The following is a 25,062-nucleotide window of genomic DNA, read 5'->3' on the forward strand; positions in this document are numbered from 1 at the left end:
ACTCTTGTGTTACACTGAACTTTGACCTACAACCTTTGACCTACTTATACTAACCTGTACCGACAACACGGATAAGGCAAACATTAACATTAGTCAAGCACTGATTAATTAAATGTAGTGTCTGTGAATGTGTTGTATAGGGCTACTATATAAATATAATTAAGACTTACCTGGCTTAGGTTCACGTGACTAATTAATAAATTATACCGTGCCATAATCTAATCTAAACATTACATTTTAGCATATCCGGCACAAGGCCTACTTTTTTTAACTAACCGGAAAAAACGAAACGAAGTTTGATCCGTGTCAAAGCACACACACAATAAGGCATGGTGTGTAGATTGGTGACTGGGCATTGTACAGTGTCATAGTGTATTGTACTATGGGGTTATAAAGTGGGGGTATTGTGGTGATATAGTATAATGACGTATATTATTTTGATATGGGGTTGTATATTGACATGTAGTATGGTGATCTTGGGTTGTATAGTGACATAAAATATGGTAATATGGAGTTGTGTATAGTGGCATATAGTTAGGTGTCACCCGGAGCGGTAAACTAGGATGTAACACATCTCCCCTTGAAGAAATGTGAATGTTTGGTTTGGTGTCACCCCCTGCCCTGATATTGTATTATTTTAACGTGTTAACATATTGTTTTAATGTGTACGATTTTGTTTCAATTTGGTGTCACCCTCTAAATGATGTCAGACCAGAGGCGTAGCGATGGGGTGGGGGGGGGGGGGGTAGGGGGGGTACATATGCCCCCGGGCGCCGACCTTAGGGGGCGCCAAAATGGGTTGTAAAAACAAATTAAAATGTCATTTTACCTGCTTTTTTGCAGTTTGAAAGGGGGGGGTGCAAATCGAAAGTTTGAGGGTAGGTGGGGGGGTGCAAATTGAAAATTTGCTCCCGAGGGGGCGCCAAATTGAAAGTTTGTCCCCGGGCGCAGGGAAGGGTCGCTACGCCTCTGTGTCAGACACTGCGGAACGCACCCCGACCCCACTTCTTTTGTGATGCTGCCTATTGTGTTGTAATGTGGTGTTGTAAAGTGATGTATTGTGTTCCGATGTGGTGTTGTAATGTGATGTGTTTTGTGGTAATGTTGTAATGTGGTGTTGTAAAGTGATGTGTATTGTTGTGATGTAGTGTTGTAAATTGGATGTATTGTATGGTGATTTGGTGTTGTAAATTGAATGTATAGTATGATGTTGTAAAGTGATGTCTTGTGTGGTGATGTGGTGTTGTAAAGTGGTGTATTGTATGGTGTTGTAAAGTGATGAATTGTATTGTGTTGTAAAGTGATGAATTGTATGGTGTTGTAAAGTGGTGTATTGTATGGTGTTGCAAAGTGATGTCTTGTGTGGTAATGTGGTGTTGTAAAGTGGTGTCTTGTGTGGTGATATGGTGTTGTAAAGTGACGAATTGTGTTGAGATGTGATGTTGTAAGTGATGTATTCTGTGGTGATGTGGTGATGCATGAAGGAAAAAAGGTAAAGTCGGGCAGATGAAGCAGAGTTCATCTGATCTAGGTATATTAAAGTTTATTGTTATTATCACATTTCGCAGATGCCTTTTGCTTTCCTGCCAGAGCTGGGTATGCTAGAAACATTATGTAGACTGAAGACAATGAACATAAATCTATATCTACTTTGCAATCACGTGACCTAATACAGGCCACGTATTCCTTTGATGTCATATGTCACGTGGGCTGTACATTCGTTTTGTTTGAAATTCAAACTCATATCTTCTTCGAGTAGCATCGAGCTATACCGTCTTGTAGACAATCACATTAAAAAAGCAATACTCATCCCAGTTTCTTGATACTTTTCATAAGCAATTACTGAAGTCGGCGTGGTCGGTTAGGTAAAGCTAATGCTACTTAAACCGACAATTTTCCGAGTTAGTACCATTGGGCAAATGCGGCTCAGTATATGTGCTCCGCAACAAATGTATAAGAGACAAATCTAAAATCAAACGACTGCTGCCTTGTAGTTTGTTCTTGGTTGGACAAAGGCAATAGAAAGCAAATCCAAATAGAAAGAATAAGAAAAGCCAACGTTCTATGGAACGTATAACAGGGTTACACGTAAAACGGATATAAAACTTTTCATAGAGAGCTTGTAAGATTGGGAAACATTGATTATTTTTTAATTAATTGGGTCAAAAAAATGGTAATTTTAACACATACATTTTTTTATCTCTTTAAAGTTATTATTTTCTTAATACAAAAATTGACAAAGTATCCAAAAGTGCAAGAAACCCATCACGACGAATAACAAGAAATTTTGTTATTCTTTTCCGCGCATATCCCATCAGAGGCGTAGCGAGGGGTGCGGACTGCACCGGGTGACACCATTTAGGGGGGGGGGGGGGCGACAAGGCAAAAAATAGTAAAATATATAGAGAAAAATTTGAGGGGTGGGGGTGCAAAAAGAAAGTTCGAGGGGTGGATGCAAATCGAAAATTGAAAGTTTGTCCCTGGGAAGAGTCGCTACGCCTCTGATGGGGTGACACCAGTAAGTGCCGCACCGGGTGACACCCGACCTCGCTACGCCTTTGTATCCCCTTAATCGTGTTGGAAGAAATACCGCTCAACATTAAAATTAAGAACGAAGAAGAAGATACGCAATGACAAAATTTCTGACCCGATTGCCCTAATGTATTTCTTTGCTTAACAATCGAGGCATAAATTATATGGGTTTTGGATACGTGATGAACCGCGTCTTCGGGCCATGAACGACAAGCTTGACTGCTTGACCACGGTACACCACACACAAATAACGGGTCGACTTTTTATGACGAGATTTGCAATCAAGAACAAAACCCGATAGTTAACAATTCTTTCTAATCTTCTTTTGCACACAACACACATAAAGTTGGTAGTGAAACAATTAGCTTTCAAAATCATTAGATTTTTTGTGACTAGTTTGAGAAATAGTGACGTTTTTCTATAAATAATTCAGTATTTACAACCGATTTTTTAACAGATCAATCGGAAAAAAGTGAGTTGAATTGTAAGTAATGTTAATTTTACCTTCGTCACAACCTCTTCACGTGATTTTAGAACCTTGAAGGTCAGCGGTGAAAATAACATTGTGAACAGTCAGGACATTTAGTATATAGTCTACAGAACGCGACAGCAACACGTCTTTTAATTACTACATTTCCTTGATATCAGTCAAATATGATTTTCCTAACTTTACTTGAACTGATGATATTTTATCTGGACATAGCTTACGGACAGCTGTGTACTGAATCACCGGTTACTTCCTTCAAGTTTGTACAATTGGAGACTCCGTACACCGGTTGTAACGACAACTCGCCTGGTTTCATCAAACGTTCTAGAATTGATTGTTCATTTTTCTGTATGAACTATAAAAACTGTGTAGCCTTCAGCTACAATAAAACAACACGCATGTGTCGTGTGTGTATTGTTACCACTAAGGCTAAACTGTTTGATTCGGCGGCCACTTCTAGCAGTAAGTTCTACGCCTTGAGTATGGGCATCAAAGAAACTGGGACTCCATCAGATCCGATTTTATTTAAATCTATCGACATACCTTGCGGACTTACTGTCGGAAATATGGTAAGTGTGAACTATTCAAACTGCTATTTAAGTAAAAACTACCTAGTCCTCTGAACACTGTGAAGACTTTATCAATTTTAACCTCTGTACCACATAGGAACTACGCGCTTATATCGTTATTTTTCTATAAAAGGTATGAATTATTTTGTGCTTAACCACAGTCTCTTCCCGTGTGCCCAAAACACACGGGGCTTGTAAAGTAGGGCTGATCTGTTACAATGATCTCGGAATCTGTTACAATGACCTCGGAATCTGTTACACGATATGTTACAATGACGTCGGAATCTGTTACAATGACCTCGGAATATGTTACAATGACCTCGGAATCTGTTACAATGATCTCGGAATCTGTTACAATGATCTCGGAATCTGTTACAATGACCACAAAATCTGTTACAATGACCTCGTAATCTGTTACAATGACCTCGGAATCTGTTACAATGACCTCGGAATCTGTTACACGATCTGTTACAATGACCTCAGAATCTGTTACAATGACCTCGTAATCTGTTACACGATCTGTTACATTGACCTCAAAATCTGTTACAATGACATCAGAATCTGTTACAATGACCTCGTAATATGTTACAATGACGTCAGAATCTGTTACACTATCTGTTACAATGACCTCAGAATATGTTACAATGACCTCGTAATCTGTTACAATGATCTCGGAATCTGTTACACGATATGTTACAATGACGTCGGAATCTGTTACAATGACCTCGGAATATGTTACAATGACCTCGGAATCTGTTACAATGATCTCGGAATCTGTTAAAATGACCGAGGAATCTGTTACAATGACGTCGGAATCTGTTACAATGACCTCGTAATATGTTACAATGACGTCAGAATCTGTTACACTATCTGTTACAATGACCTCAGAATCTGTTACAATGATCTCGTAATCTGTTACAATGACCTCAGAATCTGTTACAATGACGTCGGAATCTGTTACAATGACGTCGGAATCTGTTACAATGACCTCGGAATCTGTTACAATGACGTCGGAATCTGTTACAATGACCTCGGAATCTGTTACACCATCTGTTACAATGACCTCAGAATCTGTTACAGTGACCTCAGAATATGTTACACGATCTGTTACAATGACCTCAGAATCTGTTACACGATCTGTTACAATGACCTCAGAATCTGTTACAATGACGTCAGAATCTGTTACAATGACCTCAGAATCTGTTACAATGACGTCGGAATCTGTTACAATGACCGAGGAATCTGTTACCATGACCTCAGAATCTGTTACAATGACCGAGGAATCTGTTACAATGACGTCGGAATCTGTTACAATGACCTCAGAATCTGTTACAATGACCTCGGAATCTGTTCCAATGACCGCGGAATCTGTTACAATGATCTCGGAATCTGTTACAATGACCTCGGAATCTGTTCCAATGACCGCGGAATCTGTTACAATGATCTCGGAATCTGTTACAATGACCTCGGAATCTGTTCCAATGACCGCGGAATCTGTTACAATGATCTCGGAATCTGTTACAATGACCTCAGAATCTGTTCCAATGACCGCGGAATCTGTTACAATGACCGCGGAATCTGTTACCGAATCTGGACGGCACGGCTTATGGTAATGCGTTAGACTGCTAACCCAAGAGTCTCGAGTTCGATACTGACCTACACCATTTCTAGCAGGGAGCCGGACGTTTCCCCGAAAGACACTTGCCCGAATGCCGTTTTCCCGAAGGCCGACTTCCCAAATGGACACTTGCCCGAATGCGACAAATGCCCGAATGGACACTTGCCCGAAAGCGACAAATGCCCGAATGGACAAATGCCCCAATGCCACTTGCCTGAATGCCGTTTGCCCGAAAAATGTTAACATTATATATTACCAAACAGTGATTAATTCGAGTGTTAAATAGTCTTTTAAGAGGTGCAAATAAAAAATTTGAGAGGGGGGGGGGGGTGCAAATCGAAAATTGAAAGGGTCGCGCCGGGTTACACCCGACCTCGATACGCCACTGCTATATCCATTTTTTTATTGTTTAACTTGCCAATTACTGCGTTTCCAAATACAATAAAAATGTTATTATTTCAAAATGATTTATTTCTGTAACTGTTTAAGGTGGTGCTGAGAGGACGGTTCCTCAACGAAAACGGATTTAGAGTGAACTTGCGACAGGATGCAAAAAACATGGCCTTACACTTTCGACCACGCCTCGATGCGTCAACCCTCCAACCGACCATTTTTCTCAACACCTTGATCAACGGCACCTTCGTGTTGCAGTACAGACCTACCTACAAGGTCTATCCGTTCACTGTTGGGATGGATTTCGAGCTACGTATCCTGGCAAGGAGTGATGACTACGCCTTCTTCATTGACGGCGTGTTTGCTTTTAACTACACGTATGTCCTGAATCCTGTGAATGCTCGTTTCATTGAACTCTTTGATGAACTTGGACTGATTGAAATTACTGTGTAACCATACATAAATATTTACATTAAACACAACATTTATTTCTATGTATTTCTTATCTCTCACTTTACTATAATGTTAAAATTGTCTATTTTTACTTTCTCGCATACAGAGTATAGAAGAAGTATTTTAATCGTGTACACAAATCACATGAAATTTTGACAGTTTTTTACCGTTTTACTACTTAGTACTTTATCATATACGAAGTAGGGTCTATAGGGGACTTATTTTAATCGTGCAAAAATATATATCCAAAGTTATCAAAATTCCGGTGTTATACGCTTAATTAATCGAGTCAAAAAAACTGGGCTTTGAAATTATGTTTCTGTGTTTGTGTGTGTGTGTGGATGTCTGTGAACACGATAACTTGACTATCGTTATAGCTAGGTTGATGACATTTCATATATAAGTATTACATCAAATTTGTAGATCTATATCAACTTTTGAGCAATTTCCGGTAACTTGAAGTGGAACGTGTTCTACTATTGGTTTATCAAAAGACTATAACTAGAGTACTGGTTCATATAGATAGACCAGATTTTACCAATAAGTAAAAGATCTAATTTTCTATCTTCTGTCAATATTGAGTAATTTCTGTGTACCCGAAGTAGTAGTTTACCCTATTTCCGATTCTTCATAAAATGCTTATGAATTTATAAAGTACTAATTTTCTGCATTATTACACACACATTGTTTAATGTTCACTTGATGAGCAATTCTTTGTTCTACCATACTCTATTCTATTTTAAAATTTTTATATAATTAAAAAATGATGAAAAATCATGTCTATATCCCGAGTTGTCATCCACCGATGTGTTTTATAAGAATATTCGAGAAAGTTTAGGCAATATCACTCCAGCTTTATTATATTCTAAGTTTTATTCAATCCTAATAAATAAAAGCCCCTGTGCTAGCGTCTCTCTATCTGTCCATGACTCTCTCTCTCTCTCTCTCTCTTTCCGCAAAATATCTTTAGAGGCTATGATATCAGTATCTTCAGCAATATATGGAGAATTTGATACGGACTTTTGTTGAAAATAATGTTAGATTTGTTCAATGTATAAACTAAATTTTATTTAAAGAAGAAAAATAAAAATAAAAGCATATTCGAATGTAGAAACACATTTCTAAGTATGCAACTTGAAAAGTATTTATTGTTATGACAAGAACGCAATAAACAATGACGTCACTAGCCTCATGTTTAAACCACGGAAAGAACACAACAGTAATGGCGTCAGCTTGCGATTTTAGCATATAAAAAGTTTATCTATTTAATTCAAATTTGATTCAGATCTAGATTCTATAAATTTACGTATCAAAACGTCAGCTTCGAAATGTAAACAATTTTCTCGGTCAAACTAACACACATTATTTTAAAAACAACATAATGACCATTGAATTGCCGGGTTTTTAAATGTATCATTTTAAGTTTCTTATTCAGTGTGCAATAATTTAATATGGTGTTCTGTTGACTAATAGTGAAACTACTAATAGTGTATATAATTTGGTTTTAATTTGTCTAATTGGTATTGGTAGCTTATGTAATTTCAATGTGTCGAATGTTTAGCTAATTAGTTATTTTTTTGGTGTGTCACTAATATTGATCAACTTGTAGTAAAGCTCATTGCGTTCTTACCAATGACTATTTTATAAAATATTTTTCTCAAACAAGTATAACATTAAGATATATAGGCCTAAAATTCAAGTGTAAAGGATACCGACGGCTACTGTTTCCAGATTCGCCTGATAGTGTTGGAAATATGGACTGCTTTGTATATAAATATTGTTAAAAATATTTCGTAGTATTAACTAGTATGTGTTTAAAATTAAATAGATTTCAACTCTCATTTAAATATTTATTCTGGTAGAAAAAGGGTTTAGATGGTGTTTTTAAAGTAAATAGTATAATTTTTATAACAGATATAAAATCTATCAAACATAGTATTAGATAATTTTCTTTTATAAAACACTTTAAATAATAAACATATGGTATCTAAATAAACTTCGGTTTGATATATTAAATCTATATTTATTCAAAAGTATAACGATTAATTTTTGTTTTAGGTTTATCATTACATTCAGTGGCGTAGCGAGGTCGGGTGTCACCCCGTGCGGCACTTTATGGTGTCACCCCCCCCCCCCATAGGCGTAGCGACTCTTCCCGGGGACAAAATTTCATTTGCACCCCCCCCCTCGAACTTTCGATTTGTACCCCCTCCACCCTCAAATTTTTCTCTATATATTTTACTATTTTTTGCCTTGCTGTCACCCCCCTAAATGGTGTCACCCGGTGCGGTCCGCACCCCCGCCCCACCCCTCGCTACGCCTCTGATTTCATTATATATGAACATGAATTCAATAGCAGGCTTATATTCACAATTGTTTTTGTCGAGGCTAATATTATTGAAAGTTAATTCGGAATCTGATCTGTTTTTGAAATGTATGTATTTTAAACATATCTATCATTTTATTAAAAAAATATCCTTTTACATATATATTTTAAAAGATTGCAAAATCTTGATGTGTTGTTTTTAATAAACCATGTATAAAAACATGTACAATCACGAATTTTAAGTAAATTCAAGAAAACTAAAAAATACAAAATCATCGTGCTGACTTAATCGATATTTACAAGGTTGTTTGCTCAGGCTATATAGTCAACGACAAACACTGTCATGTATTGAAATAGGCCTACATGTTATGGGTTTTTGTTTGTTGTTGATACATGTTGGTTTTTTTTTTGTCTGTTTTTAAATAACTCGTTGTTATTTTGTGCTAATACAACATAAGAAAGAGTTTTTAGTTATTTTTACATAGCTGTTACAATCACCATTCTCAACCGAACATGTTTTGCCTCAGTTGGCGCTTTCTTTACTCTCAAAAGTAAAGAGGTACTTATCATCACTGCTTGAAATATATTTACATATTTTAAAACTGAACAGTTCTTTTAAACAGTTTTATTTAATATTTTAGTATTATCCCCGTTTTTTCTAATGCTAATTTTATTGGAACGTTTTTGATCGAAATGTTCTGTTTCTTTTTAGACTTTTGATGTGTTGGGATTTATTGCGTCGTAGAAAGATGATCTCGATTGATAAAGTTTTCACCAGCTTCTATTTGCTGTTAATGCTGAAAAATAGGTCAGCAATTAGGTGTTAAAAGCTTTATCATAAAGTGTTTTAAATAGTAGAAACAGCGTGGTAAAGCGCTAGGCTTCTAACCCGTAAGTCTAAAGTTCTAATTAGGGTTCAAGTCCTAAGTCCATCCAGTTCTGTCGGGTAGGCCCTACCTAATTCATATTATTGAAACGTAAGGTGGCTGGGCATAGTGCTGACAACACTATCCCTTCACATGTCAATGTCATTGAAAATGAAGCACTATACCTCATTTGCCCCATGTTTTTTGGTGACGAAAGGGAATCGATGATGATGATGAGGTGGATAATAATAAACGAGCTGTAAGCATACGCCGCTATTTATTTGTTTTCAGTGATTCATAATTTGTGAATTCAGCAGTACCAATGCTCAGAGGCGTAGCTAGGGGGGTGCGGATCGCACCGGGTGACACCGTTTAGGGGGGTGACACCAAGGCAAAAAATAGTAAAATATATTTAGAAATATTAGAGGGGGGGGTGCAAATCGAAAATTGAAAGTTTGTACCCGGGAAGAGTCGCTACGCCTCTGGGGGTGATACCGTTAAGTGCCGCACCGGGCGACGCCTGACCTCGCAACGCCACTGCCAATGCTACAACTGAAAATATTTTGCACTATCAATACCTAGTGAAGGACGATTATCATCACCCTCACTTTCCACTCCTTTATGTATGTTTACACAATAATGACAACATCGATTGTAATAATATTTTAAATATGCAGTTCGGATTTGGCAACCTACCCAGGAATAACTTAAACATCCAAACACTGGTTCTGACCTAAACAATCTAGAATCAGTTTATTATTCGCTGTTTGACTCTACCTGTAATAGACATAATAGCATGCTATATATATATATATATATATATATATATATATATATATATATATATATATATATATATATATATATATATTTATAATTATTCTCATGCGGACACCACCAAGACGTAAGCGCGCCTAGCAGCCCCCTTTCTTCCTCTCTAGGCATATCGCTACCACCAACACCCCCATAGGTCTGGTGAACTGTGGTTCACGCCAAATGTTTACAATCGTAGTGACGGCAATTGGGGGCAGATAATTTAGTTTGAAACTATTTTAAACTAAGAGGAGGCTGCTTTCACGGGAGGGGGGGGGGGTGTTAGGGTTTGTGGAAAGGAGAGTGGGGGCGGGGGAGAGTTATCGTCCTTAACGACCTACCTATAGTGTTTTAAAGTAAACATTTTCAGTTGCAGCATTAGTAGTGTCCTATTCACAAATTATGAATTACTGAAAAGTAGAAAATAAAACAACACAATAGCTGCGAGGGTCGTTTCGTATTTTTAACAAGAAAAACAAAAAGTAGGCATGTTGCCTATTTTATCTGATCTCATCTGATCTCACACGTGAACGTGTAACACAAGTTGCAGACCCGTGTATGCTTAGAGACGACCTACTGAATACATTAGATGGAACCAAAGACAAAATCTAGGTCAGTAGCCTACTTAGTTGACCTACATCGGAACGCAAATTTTTTTAATGTAAAAATAATATCATAGCCTACATTACGTGGGTTATAAATTCGTGTGGTTAGAGAATCGAACCCACGTCTTTTTCTGTTAGTGGCCATATACGCTCTACTGATTGAGTACACTTCACATTGAGAAATCAATACTTATCTAGTTTCTGAACTCGGCACACAAGCGGTAACAAAGCACTGGCTATTCAAAAAATATTTCGCCATATTGTAAAGGCGTTACCCTGTGACTAATGAATTATATGGGCTACAGATGCATATTTTTACCTAGAGCTTTGAACCCAACTCTACCGGCTTGGAACGACGAGCTCTACTGCTTGACTACAAAACACCACACGAAGACTAGAAATAGGCAGCATAATTTCCAGAAGTGTTTTTCAAAGTAGAACAAAACTTCAGTTAAAAAAAGCATGTTTTATTTTCTTTGTTATGCTCATAACGCATAATTTACGTGGGCTGGGGACGAATTAGCAATTTAGGTCTGAATGCGTTTGTGATCTGGCTTAAGGAAAATTGAAATTTTGGTTTAAATTATTGAGTATTTCCCCAGATTTTTAGAGATAGACATGTAACAGTGAAATTATTCGAAACCAGATACGTAGTTGGCGCTGCGCTGTCATTCGTTAATCATCGAGTCGGTAGAGACATTTTATGTTGAGAACGTGAAAAGCATTCTGAACATTGGATGCATTTAAGTGAATTTGTCTACTAAATACTGGATCTATTTTCTTACATTTATATCCAATATTAACACGTTCTTTATTTCAGTCAAAAATGAATTTCGTTATTCTTGTAGGACTTACAGTACTCTCTGTGTTAAAATCGAATGGACAGCGGTGTACCGATCTACCATTTACCGACATCAAATTTTCACAATTGGATACCCCTTACGCTGGATGCAACGACAGCTCACCAGCTTTTACCAAACGTTCTAGAATTGATTGTTCCATATTCTGCCTGAACTATAAAAACTGTGTAGCATTCAGCTTCAATAAAACAACACGCGTATGTCGTGTGTGTATTGTTACCAGTAAAGTTGCACTATTTGATACGGGGCAGACGCCTAGTACTAAATTCTACGCCGTAACACAGGGAATCAAAGTGACCGAGGCTCCTGCGGGGTCAACTCTAAACCTTGTTGTGGACACCCCTTGTGGAATTACTCTTGGAAATATGGTAAGCTAATTTAGAAATTACCGAAATGTCAGTCAAAAAAGAAATATAATTACATTTACTCTTTTTAACCTCTACAAAAGAAAAGGAATGTATATTAGTAATTAGCTAAGCATAATTTACTCGAAGAAAGTAGCTAAATGAAATGATTGAAATCAGGGATAACAAAGCCAAATCGTCAATTTTCGGTGACTGTGTATGGTGTGGTCTGTCGGTAGAGCGCTTGATTGCTGGAGGTTTATTTTTTAGAGGGTTGGTCATAAATCTATCGAAGTGGACGCCTGTCTGAACCAAACTACGACAAGGCAATATAATGAAGCCGTAGAGGTTTTAAATTTTTTTTCGAAAGTAAAAATGAGCATTCTAGTAATAACTATTTTAAGGCACGGGTGGTCGGGTCGGTAAATCTCATGGTTGCTAAACCTAAAAGTCCCAAGTTCAAACCACCAGTCTGAAAAGACTCGCTAGTTGGGGACAAAACCTCATCTAGGAGGGAAAATTCAAAGATCAAATACCTACTGACTTGTAGCTTGTTCATGGATGGGCAAAGACTAAGGAAGGAAATCGAAAAAGTAAAGCAGGCTGATATTGGAATCAAAGGCCTTTTTGGCGCATAACACGTTGACACAGAATATCAATATGTGTTGGAATAAATTACTTTCTAACGTTGCAATTAAGTACAAATGAACCGGGAGTGATCTCCCCTAAACTTTCTCAAACATTCTTATATAACACTCAGGGGTATGGGAAATAGACATACTTTTTAACCCATTTTTTAATTTCTTAAACTTTTTAAAATCGAATAGAATCTCCTAGAAAAAAGAATTGCAAACCAAGTGAATTGTAATTATGTATAATAGTGCGGAATATTATTAGTACTTTATAAATTCATATTTGTTTTTTGAGAAATCGAAAATAGCGCAAATTACTACTTCAGTTCAAAGGAAATTACTCAAAACTTGATAGAAGGCAGAAGAAACGATATTTTACTTATATGTGAATTTGCGTTTATCTATCTGAAAGCGTACTCTATTTATAGGTTTTGTAAAACTAAAAGTAGGATAAGTTACACTTCCGTTTATCGGAAATGGATGACAAGTTTTTAACAAATTTACAAATTTGATATAATACTTATATATGAAATCTCATCAACCTAGCTGAAACTTTATTCCCGTTTTATTTAAATATATTAATAATATTTATATTTTTGTTTGAAGCATATTTGAAAATAAGTCATGAATACTTTGCCATAGGATAATGATATTTATGAAAAGATTGAGAAAATTTTTCGCCGTTGGAATATATAAGATTTCCGTAAAAAAAGTTTTTCTTTAAACCTGGGCATTGGTCAATGGACATCCGAACAAAAAACTCGTCTCGACAATATAAAAAAATTATAAAAATATACTTTTGATTTCACTGTAAATTTAATAAAGAAAATAAAAGCAAGTTAGCTAAATATGTAGCTTCTAAAACTTCAGACAATCTTCAAAAAATTACAGACATGTTTATTATACCTCTGTTGATTCCATGTCTACTTTGAGTTTCTTTGAATGCATTTTACAAATAAAAGTTATCAGAAAGTGTTTTATAAACATATTTGCTGTACTATTTCAGATGGTATTAAAAGCAAAGCTGTTGGATTTTGCAGGGTTCAAATTTAACTTGAAGCAAGATCCCAACAACATCGTATTGCACTTCAGGCAAAGAACCGATTCAAATGGAGCCCCTTTCCTTTCTATAAACACAATGGTCAATGGTGTCTTCATCTCTCAATACCTTCCAACGTTCAAGACCTATCCTTTCAAGGTTGGTCAGGTGTTTGAGTTAAGAATCCTGGCCCGAAGTGACGACTACGCTATTTTCATCAATGGGAACTACGCCTTCAACTACTCGTATGCCTTTAATCCGATAAATACACGCTACATGGAGGTATTGGACAAACTGGATTTTATAGAGCTCTCTGTTTAAACTGACTCTACTGTTCTATTATTTCCCATTGGAATTTTTTAGATATTCTCTTTGAATAAGCACATACGTTTAGTTTTTTTAATTAGTGTAAAGATTTGATACAAAATACTCTATTAACTAAAAAAATAATAATATTCGTTAATGTTAAAATTTACTTTTATTTTTTGTAAATTACCCTTGTTTTAAATTAGCCTACACATTTTTACTTAATGGAAATTTTTCTATTGACATTCTCATTTGGGGCTATATAAATTACAATGAAAAAATATTTTTAATATTTGTTTTAAAGTCAAGTTACTTTATTTTGGTATACAATAAATATCAATTTAAAAGAAAATGATGATTTTACATTTTTTAGCATTTTTAAAACCTTAATCTGTGCGCTTAGAGAAAAGTCATCTTTAATAGAATAGAATTAAAATTATTAATCAGTCAAATTAATTTAGTAAAAACAAATGTTTTATTTGTTTCACATTTACGATTTTGTTACTAAGGATGAAGCGGTTAAGAAATATGTGTGATCTTACTCTGAAACTCATTTTATTTTTAATTCTGAACATATTTAAAGTTTCAAAAATATTGTTGAAAAAAAAACGTGCTGTTTTGAAATTTGATATTCTATCTAATGTAGAGTGATAGATGTGTGTTTAGTGAATTATCACTATAAACGTTATTCTATTACTTTTTTTTATCTTTAAAAACTGTATCAAAGATGGATACATTAAATTCAATACAATTTCAAACACATAATTGTAGAAAATAAGCACAATTTCTCATGCATATTTTATAGCATTCAAAAAATCACACATACAGACAATAACACAAGCACAAACTACATACACACAAACACATGTATTTATAATAATTAATCACACGTGTTGCTGCTGTTTTATACCAAATAAGTCACATTTCATTCAATTGCCAAATTTTTCATTTTTTTTTCTTGTAACCTTTTTAGCGTAGCATGAATAAATAAGAAAAAAAAGCGTTACATGTTTAATGTGTCATGTTGTCTATTATTCGCAAAACATGCTAGAATTGGGTGCAGTTGATACATTTTTTTTTAACAAATTACGTTTTACGGATATGCATTTGCACTGACGTCACTCTCCTTTTTTTCACCTCTTGAGGTAACTGAGAATGTCATCCATCCCTCCGTTAGTTTTGCGTTTTAATTCGTATCACCCCTCTCCCCTCTTTATTTTATTATTTTAAAAACATTGCTTGAACGTACATTTTACGATTTTAAAAATTGGTGTTTCCTCATTTATGGTTTCCCCGTTGCTTTCTTTAAGGTTTCCTTTATGGGGTAAGTAGCGGTAGGTACTGTCCATAGTAGATCCTCTTCCTTCTCCCACGGGAGATATAAGAACATATAACATCCAAAATGACAATATATACTTTGACTATTGACCCCTCTCCGCCTCCAGAAATTTAAAGTGCTTACCCGTAACACAATGTCTATCTTACATTCAAGTCGCCCAATACATTTTCTTCTTAACACCTTGTTCCTTTTGAGGTATAAAACGTATCTTTTACCATATCACAGAACAGACGTGAACATTTCAACTTTGCAGTTGTCTTCTAAAAAATTATCTGGACTGAAAGACATTTAAAAAACGGTTAGTTTTAACACCTTTATTCCCAATGTTAATTTTAATCGAACCAGGAGATTAACGGTTGATTTGTTTTGTTTCAACCGTGCTGCATTGGTGTGGTCGTTGAATATCCATCGTAGTTCACTAACTCAGCGCTTTTTGAATGGAGGTGAGTTCTACAAAATGGACGTGAACAATTCCATTTATAAATTGACTACAACACACTCGTTTGTGGAATGGCCTGCCTGTTCTATCGAAAAAATCCGGGTGGGCCACAGGTAACAAAATCCGGGTGGGCCACGGGTAAAAAATCATGGTGGGCCACAGGTTAAAAAAATCTGGTTGGGCCACAGGTAAAAACATCTGGGTGGGCCACAGGTAAAAAAGCATGGTGGGCCACAGGTAAAAAACATCTGGGTGGGCCACAGGTAAAAAAATCTTGGTGGGCCACAGGTAAAAAAATCTTGGTGGGCCACAGGTAAAAAAGCATGGTGGGCCACAGGTAAAAAACATCTGGGTGGGCCACAGGTAAAAATATCTGGGTGGGCCACAGGTAAAAAACATCTGGGTGGGCCACAGGTAAAAACATCTGGGTGGGACACAGGTAAAAAAATCATGGTGGGCCACAGGTTAAACAATCATGGTGGGCCACAGGTAAAACTCATGGTGAGCCACTAGTGAAAAAAATCCCGGCGGCAAGAAAAATATGTCCCGGTAGCAATCTGAGTATGATCATAAGGTTTGATGATACAAAATTCCATAAGACAGTTATAATGTGGTGTTAAACTCTTGGACACAGCCAGTTCAACTCTGAACACACTGCATAGCCAACCATACATATTTTTACTTACCAACATTGGATAAACAATAATAACATGAAAATGTCATATATTCTAAACGTGTCTAAACGCCATCTAACAACTACGCTCTGATAGTTAGGACCAGACCTATGCTGATGCCACATACGTTGTGGTAAATGGATACCAAACCAGTCTGTGACAACACACAAAGAAACTCATCATTATGAATCAAAATGAGATGTGCCGAAAGCAGGCTAATTGCTACACAGCACGCAACTTCAGACTCGCTGGATTTTTGTGTATGATGAGACAATGTATAGCTTGTGTTATACACGCTGTATCGATATAGTGTTGCGTTGTAATCAATACGGGCAGTATAAAAAATAGCAGCTTTAACACAGAGGGCATTATAAACTGTGATAGCAGTATAAACTAGGAGGGCAGCGTCAACAGGGTGGGCAGCAAGTACAAATATTGAAGAATACACAAGAAAGGCAGCATGCATAGGAAGGACATCATAAATTACTTATGCAAAATCAATACATATTTCAGTACAACTAAACAGTGCATTAATAATAATTAGAACAATGTCATTATTGGAGAGGCTTGAAGTAAGGTATATAAAAAGTTGAGTTACCAAGTTTTATTAGACTTGTGTTAAATATATTACAAGAATTATTTTGGTCAAATCAGTTATACATTGGCATTCTCTGTTCCCATAAAATGAGTTAGGAATGTCTAAAACGTAAACATAATATGGATATCACAAACTCTTTAGTTTAGATAAAAATTAAGACGCCCGTAACAATCATGCTACATACATAGCAGTAGCACCATAAATATATGGATGTCTTCTTCGTTCTTAATAGTAATGTTAAAAGGGATTCCCTCCAACTCAATTAAGTATTACTGGCCAACTTGTTATGAGCCTTATTGGCCGTTGACCCCAATTTCAGCCGGTTTCTATTTTTGGAATCGCTTCCATAGCCTTTGTCCAACTAACAACAAACTACAAGGCAGAACTTGATGAGTGGTTGTCCCCAGCTATTGAGAACCATTTTCACGGGGTTTGAACTACTTTTCTGTTAAGCAACCATGAACTATACGGCTCGACCACGCCTACCCCCCAATATATGAACATAAAATTTAATTTCTAATACAATTTGGATTAAATGTGATTATGACGTGTGGATTCTAAATCTAATAACTCAGTATGTGAACCCATATTTTAAAACACAATATGTACATTTGTAGTTGTCGTGTTGTCTAGTAACACTAAAACGATACTTCAACGAACATTTCCGTGCGTCATCTAACAGTTATACAACGGTCAATAGTCACCCGAGGTGGGTTCCAGTGCTCACGCGAGTCCACCTCCCAACCACACAGCACGTGACTGGCCAGTTCCTCAGTCCCAAACGTGAGTACACACAGTCATGTCGGTCTATCAATATAAGATGAGTCTTTAAAACAGCGCTGTCTAAAGGTGGCAATCGTGGCTTCGGGGCAGGAAGTCAAATAAGTGATCGAGATCAGAAGACTTTCTAGAACTCTCTTCTTGTCAAAGACGACTATCGATTTTTTTTTTATGTTGTTTAGCTCAACACAAAATACACCGCATTGATTTACAGCGAGGGGAGAGAATATTAACCACAGGTCAGTAAGTTGTTTACATTTTGATTAATCTTATTTTAAAAAAAAAACACCAAAAAACAAACAACTTAAATAAAGTAATTGTTTGTTTTTTGGTAGTTTTTTTTTTTTATAAAAATAAAGTAGTTAAACATATTTTTAAAAAATATGTTCACGTTCATTATATTATAAAAGTACTATAATTGTATATAGATGTATCGTATATACCGTTAACGTACTGATTAAACAACATTGCTTAGCTGAAATATATTAACTAAAACGCTATAATTTAATAGTTGTGTATTTTGTATACCGAATTGAGATGATAAAATGAGGAAGAATAGGGGGTTAAAATTGGCTAAAATAGTAAGGCGATATTTACGTACGACATTTTAAAAAATATGTAGTTTTTTTAATGTTATCGTTAAACATATTGATAAAATAAATTCGCTAACGTACACTATATTTATTTAAATACTATTACGTAGTCTGTACGTACATTATACACGGTTAACTTATCGTACACTTATACCTATATGTGGTTCAGCTTCAATTCTATTTAGCTTGAATATCAATATTCTACGTTGTATAGAAACGTGATATTTGACGTTTACAAAAAACAAGGCGAACTCGTTTTGTAGTTGTTTTTTTTTATTATTTGAATAATAGAAATAATACAATATGAGCATGCAATATATTAAGTGAAACGCTATAATTTAATATACGTGTATTGTATATAACTTTAGGTTATTGATTAAGTCAAATCGCTGAGGTGTTTGGTTTGATAAAATAACACTAACGGCTACTTGATAACTTCGTCGTTCTTAATTTAAGTGTCAACTTGTTATGCGCCAAATAGACAGTTGGCATCGAATTCAGGTTGCTTTTTTTTTGGATTTGCTTCCATAGCTTTTGTCCAACCCAAAATAAACCGCCAGGCAGCAGTTGTTTGATTTTGGAGTTGTTTCTAGCTCAATATTCTCTAAGACCCACCCCTCCCATCTTTTTATAATAATTACTTCTCTCTCTAGCTCACTATTAATGTATATGAACCAGTGGCGTAGGCAGGGGGGGGGTTAGGGGGGTTATACCCCCCCCCCATAGACCCCTCGGTGTATATATATATATATATATATATATATATATATATATATATATATATATATATATATATATATATATATATATATATATATATATATAAAGTATGAGGGGGGTGCAAATCGAAAGTTTGAGGGGGGTGCAAATCGAAAGTCTGAGGGCGGTGGGGGGTGCAAATCGAAAGTTTGTCCCCGGGTAAAAATTGGAACCCCCCCCCCCCCCCCCTTGAGACGATCCTGGCTACGCCACTGATATGAACAGTTGTCATATAGGCCTATAGAGAGAAAAAGAGTTAGAGAGAAAAAAAAAGACTGACATAGACTTAGATAGACAGTAAGAACCTTAAATGTGAATTAAAATCTGCTTTGATTAATGAAGCAGGAGAAAATGTCAACCTGCCCGATTAACCCCTCGAGGAACTAATCCCGTCTGAGCACTTTCTTTTCTTGTCACGCTTGTGAAGTCACGCTTCACCGACTTGGTCTTAGAGACAGGTCTTACGTAACAGGATTTCAGGGAATTAGCTGGTTAAATCAATAAAGTTGACTTAAATCTAATTAGAATTTTCAAGATGACCTTTACGATACGTATGCATGTATTTTGATTAATTGTTGTAGAATTGTAGTAATCACCGCTAACGTTGTGTATTTGTATATTTGTTTTTTTACAGATTTAACTTATACGCCAAGTTGGGAAATTTTCAAAATTCAGCAAACAACAAAAAGTAAAGAACAAAGCAAACGACTTTGCAGTTTTAATTGAAACAGATGAGGCGACAAATGAACTAACTCTCTGGGCAAAAAAAAATCAATAAAACGGACGTCCAAAACAGATGGTGTTTTAATGGATTTGAAAAACAACGTTTGTTGCAGTTTAGAAATTCGGAAATAGCGCTTTAGATAAACACGTCTGGTAAACAACGTTCGGGTATTTACGGAGATTAAAACTAATTTGTTTTTAATTGGGAATTTTAATTAATAGTTTTATAAGACAAAAACAAAAATTTTTTAAAATTTAAAAAAAATAAATCAGAAATTAAAAAAAAATTGAAAATGGCAAATATTTCCAATACATCGTCCCACTTGTCAGTGTTAGTGTCATCACAAGAAGCCATCTTTCGTGTTGTGTACCTGACTCTCGTCTCCCTGTGGACAGTGGTCGGCAACGCACTAGTCCTTGTGGCAGTCTTCAGGTTCAAATCCCTGCGGCGCGCTACCAACGTCATGCTGGGGTCCCTAGCGCTCGCAGACTTTCTTGTGGGCACCGTGACGGTCCCGCTCTACACTCTGTGGACGGTTAACCCCGTTGTGTTTGACAGATCGACGTTCATGTGCGGGCTGGTTCTTCTAAGCTGTCTTCTTGTAGTCACCGCTTCACAGATTAGCTTGATAATCCTCTCCATAGAACAATACTTCGCCGTCTGTTGGCCTTTCCAGCACCGGGACGCTCTGATACGGTTTCCATGGTTACACGCCACAACCGTCACTTTCACCTGGGCTATAAGTTTTGTAACCACAGGTTTGTCTTTCTTCGCCTTCAACACCGAAGCCAAAACTTGCAGTTATTACGGAACATTCGACAAAAATTTTCTTTTCATCGCTTCCATAGTGGGCGTCACCGTACCGTTTATAATCATCATATTTCTAAACCTTAAAGTCCTCTGCACCGTTCGCGACCACGACAGGAGAAGGTTTTCTTTGACATCCGATAAAACATCGGACAGGCTGGTTTCTCGCTCTTCCACATCCGATGCGCTGTCCTCAAGTTATAGAGACGACTCACAATCTTTCAAAAGCAGCAAAACCACAATAGCAGACGAAATGAAATCGTATACCCCATCCCTTCAAAATTTAGATCCACCACAGATACAATTCGTAAACACACGGTCATCCGATTTCAACCAACACCAAACGTTTGAGACAGACCCAGGTCTAAAGCGTTGTAAATGGAAATCCTTGTTTTTAAAATATTTCGATTCTTCTACTCTCACACAAGGAGAAACCAGCCCTAACTCTAGATGCCAACAACAATTATCCTCTGAAGAATCTCAAGACGATGTTTTTGTTGTCGATCGAGACAACGATTTCTATAACAAGAAAATAAGCTTTATTTCCATTGAAGACACTGCAGTTGGTAATAAAGAGAGGTACTCATATACCCAAAGCAAAAAGATTCCTACTGACGATGCTTCAAGGTTAGATCACATTTCGTATCCAATGAAGCAAAGCAAGTTGAATTCAACTACAAAGAATTCGAATTCTACTTCAATCGTAAGAATTCGACCAGGCAGCTTGCAAATCAAAAGTACGTGTGATAATAATCTACAGCTTAGAGAAGCTATTTCTATATCTGTAAATCAAGATGATCGTAATAGTAGTAGGCAAGTTCAGATTGCGAATGACGAAAGACATATTAGAGGTATGTCTTCAAAGGATATAGGACAATATGACAATGAAACTAAAAGCATTAGTCAGTCACAGTCGGACGACAAGGAGAAAATTATTCTGAAGTTGAATACAATATCGGACCAAAAAAACGATAAAGACTATACAACTTTGGCTCAAGTTGGTGTATTGGATGACGAAAACAAAAACGCTGCCCAAAATTCAGACGTGCTTTCTCCTCAACGTGAAACACCCGAATTTTTAACACGAGGAACAGGAAACAGACAGAATAAAACAGAAACTTTAAGCCAGAAGTTTTCCAAGACTAGAAGTTTAAGAGGAGTAAGCTTCGAAGCGGACAAAAGCTCTTATAAGAAACAAAGCACTTTGCGGAAATCTTACTCACTTTCAAGCGCCCAAGACTACAATCATAAGTACCCCAACTACTGTGTGGGAGCGTCGAGTTCTGTGACCACGCTCAGCGAAGATTCAAAGCCCCGGGGTCGGGCTAGGGAGGGGAGTGTCGGCAGGTTCCTGTCCCCGAACAACAGCAGCGCCAGCAGACGTGTCGCCAACATGTTGGCACTCGTCTGTGCCACGTTCATCCTGGCCTGGTGCCCGTTCTTCGTCGTCATCATGATCAACACGTTCTGCGAGGGCTGCCATCTGACCTACTTCCTGAACGCGGTCATCATGATGGCCTTCACCAAGTCTGGCACCAACCCTGTCGTGTACGCCCTCTGTCACGTGGCATTCCGCCGGGCCTACAGCAAAGTCCTGGCCTCCTTCTGTTGTTTGAAGCGAAGTAACAACAAGCTGCATCGTAGCCAACGGTCGAGGCAAAATTTTGCTTAGTAAAAATCAATCCGTAAAACAAAAACTATACCATGTTATTGCTTGTTACCAAGAAAACCTACACCTCTGAACACTCATTGCATTTCTCAATAATTTGACATATTCTCTTAAACCTTAATGATATTTTTTTTAAAGCATTTCTGTTTCAAAACAAATCAATACATGTTTCGTTTTAAGCAGATTTGTACTATATTGTGTATTTGTATCAGATGGCTTTCGAATATTTGTACAATTGTAGCAGAGGACTCTAACTTCTGGTATAAGCATTGCCAAAAGTGGGTTTGTTTTCTACAGAAGTAGAGATTTTATATTTCCATTTTATTTATTTATTTTTTAAATAGTGACACAAATCTGAGCTTATGACAAATGTGAATAAAATTGCAAAACAATGAAAAAGAATGACAAGAAAGGGGAGATAATAGCATGATTATTCATACAATGTTGTACAATGTTAAGTTTTTAAACAGCCAATAGGAAATATTTCAACTTTGGTGATGTAATGTTGAATGAAGTGACTTTACATGATGTAAAAGTTACTTATATTATCAATATAAAATTGTGTATATTGAATTTGTATGAAATCGGATTTCAAAATAACCGTATAAGTTCAAGATCATCTCATGCCTTTTAAAAAAAAATTTAACTTATATATATTGCTGTATTTGGTTTCGGTTTAGCTACAAAATCAAAGGGCTAGTTTATAGACAAGTTTTTGTTTATCTTTAAAATTCGAGTAACTATGCCTACAACCAGAGGCGTCGCGAGGCGGGCGCGGGGGATACGGACCGCACCGGGTGACACCATTTAGGGGGGGGGGGTGGCACCAAGACAAAAAAAATGAAAAACTAGTAGAAAAAGTTTTATGTCAGTTTAATTAATGATTGATTCGAGTTAAAAAGTCGTATTAAGTGCAAATCAAAGATTCCGATATGGGGGAGGGGGTGAAACCTGGGCGTAAACCTGCCATTTATAGAGAAAACCATTTTACTTACACACACACACACACACACACACATATATATATATATATATATATATATATATATATATATATATATATATATATATATATATATATATATATATATATATATGTATATATGTATATATATATATATATATATATATATATATATATATATATATATATATATATATATATATATATATATACTGATACTTTGGGGGGGTGACGCCATTAGGTGCCGCACCGGGTGACAACCGACCAAGTGACGCCACTGCCTACAACCTCATAGTATACGCAAATATGATTATATGTATACAATCTAGAAAAACAGCAAGGTGATGGTTGTTGTTTATTTATTTGACTCGTGCATACATTAAAAGTACGTTTGGTTTTTAATGACTTTGATGTCAAGTGATAATATATGTTTTCATTTATATTAATTAATATTGCAAAATTTCACAATTGTTCTTGTAGAAGCATTTATACATTCCATTATAAACTCTTTTCAACTAAACAGTTATTTGGAGTTAATAGATTATTCATATAAAAAGTGTTAAAGGAATGAAAAATGTGTGTTGTAACTGTGATATCTATTTTTTAATAAATAGAAAAATAAAAAAAGATCAATATTTTGCTTGTCTCAGTTACAAATAACTTGCTAAAATGTTTTTGTGAATGTTTTCATTAACGCTACACAACTCTGTGGAGAGTACGTCAAATGTATTAACTGGTTATTTCCCTTTCAAGAGAGAACATTACAAATGGGAAATAATTTTCTGTGGTTAAACATATGAAACATCGACAAGAATTGTCTACTCTTTGTTAAGGTTTGTGTGAGGGTATGTATTTGAGCTGTGAAAGTGTGTGGTTTTGATATGAGATTACGCATGTGTATGTCTGCATGTGTGAGTGTTTAAGTGTACGACTTAGTGATAGCGTATGTGTGAATATGACACGATTGTGTATGTGTGTGTATATGTGTGTTGGTATGTGTCTGAAAGAGAGAAACAGAGTCGTTTTTACTCTATATTTTGGGTTAAAATTGTAATGTTAAAAAAATCACTTTAAAAATGTATGGTCCCCTGGCTGTCCTATTATAATAGTTACTTACCATTATACTCCAAGCCAGCATTATTTAGACTCTCTAGACCTGTCTACATCAAGGCTACTTGGATTCCAATAATCAAACACTAAGATTCTAGAAGTCGTGTTCTTGTACATAGAAATTTAGACAATTGAAAGACGATAGTTTACCCAAATGGCACAATTGTACATCTTAGCAACTGTCAGTAATGTTGTGTTTTCTAAAATTAATATACATATATTATACATTAAATAAGAATTAGTACTTTTATCGGAATTATAAAACATGTCCCCATTACAAAAACACACACACACACATATACATATACATATACATATACATATATATATATATATATATATATATATATCTAATATATAAAGCTCAGTTCTGTAACGTGTGGCAAAAAAAAAAAAGTTTGTCGTTGACAGTTCTACGGATTTAAGTGTTAGATTTTTTATCGTGCTCAAAGTCTAAATTTACGAGTCAAAAAATTACCATTGAAAGTCTTTAAAAACAATTTTCATTCCATTTACTTAGAAGAATAATTTTCAATTATGAACACGACATAAAATTTTTAAAAAGTGTATCGACGTTTATAAAATTTCTAAAATTGTGTCGGAAATGTATTGACTGCAAAGTTACTTCCCTTTAATGAAAAATAAATCCTTAAGAAGAGAGAATTAACATTTTATTACTTTGTTTTTGGTGTTAAGAAAAAAAAAATAATTACACAATTAGCGGGGATTGATTAAGTGCAATGTCGTTAGGTATTTTTAACAC

General features: G+C 35.9%; 1 protein-coding gene across 1 annotated transcript; it reads left to right on the forward strand.

The window, feature by feature from the left end:
• Positions 1 to 20,041: 20,041 nt before the first annotated feature.
• On the forward strand, positions 20,042 to 22,228 carry LOC131954153 (octopamine receptor-like). Its single transcript, XM_059317684.1, has one exon. It carries the CDS (start codon positions 20,042 to 20,044, stop codon positions 22,226 to 22,228), a length of 2,187 nt encoding a protein of 728 aa, XP_059173667.1.
• The last annotated feature ends 2,834 nt before the right edge of the window (positions 22,229 to 25,062 follow it).

Source organism: Physella acuta, unplaced genomic scaffold (assembly GCF_028476545.2).
Source record: "Physella acuta isolate Inbredline_101_S28 unplaced genomic scaffold, ASM2847654v3 ptg000976l, whole genome shotgun sequence".
NCBI classification, from domain to species: Eukaryota; Metazoa; Mollusca; class Gastropoda; family Physidae; genus Physella; species Physella acuta.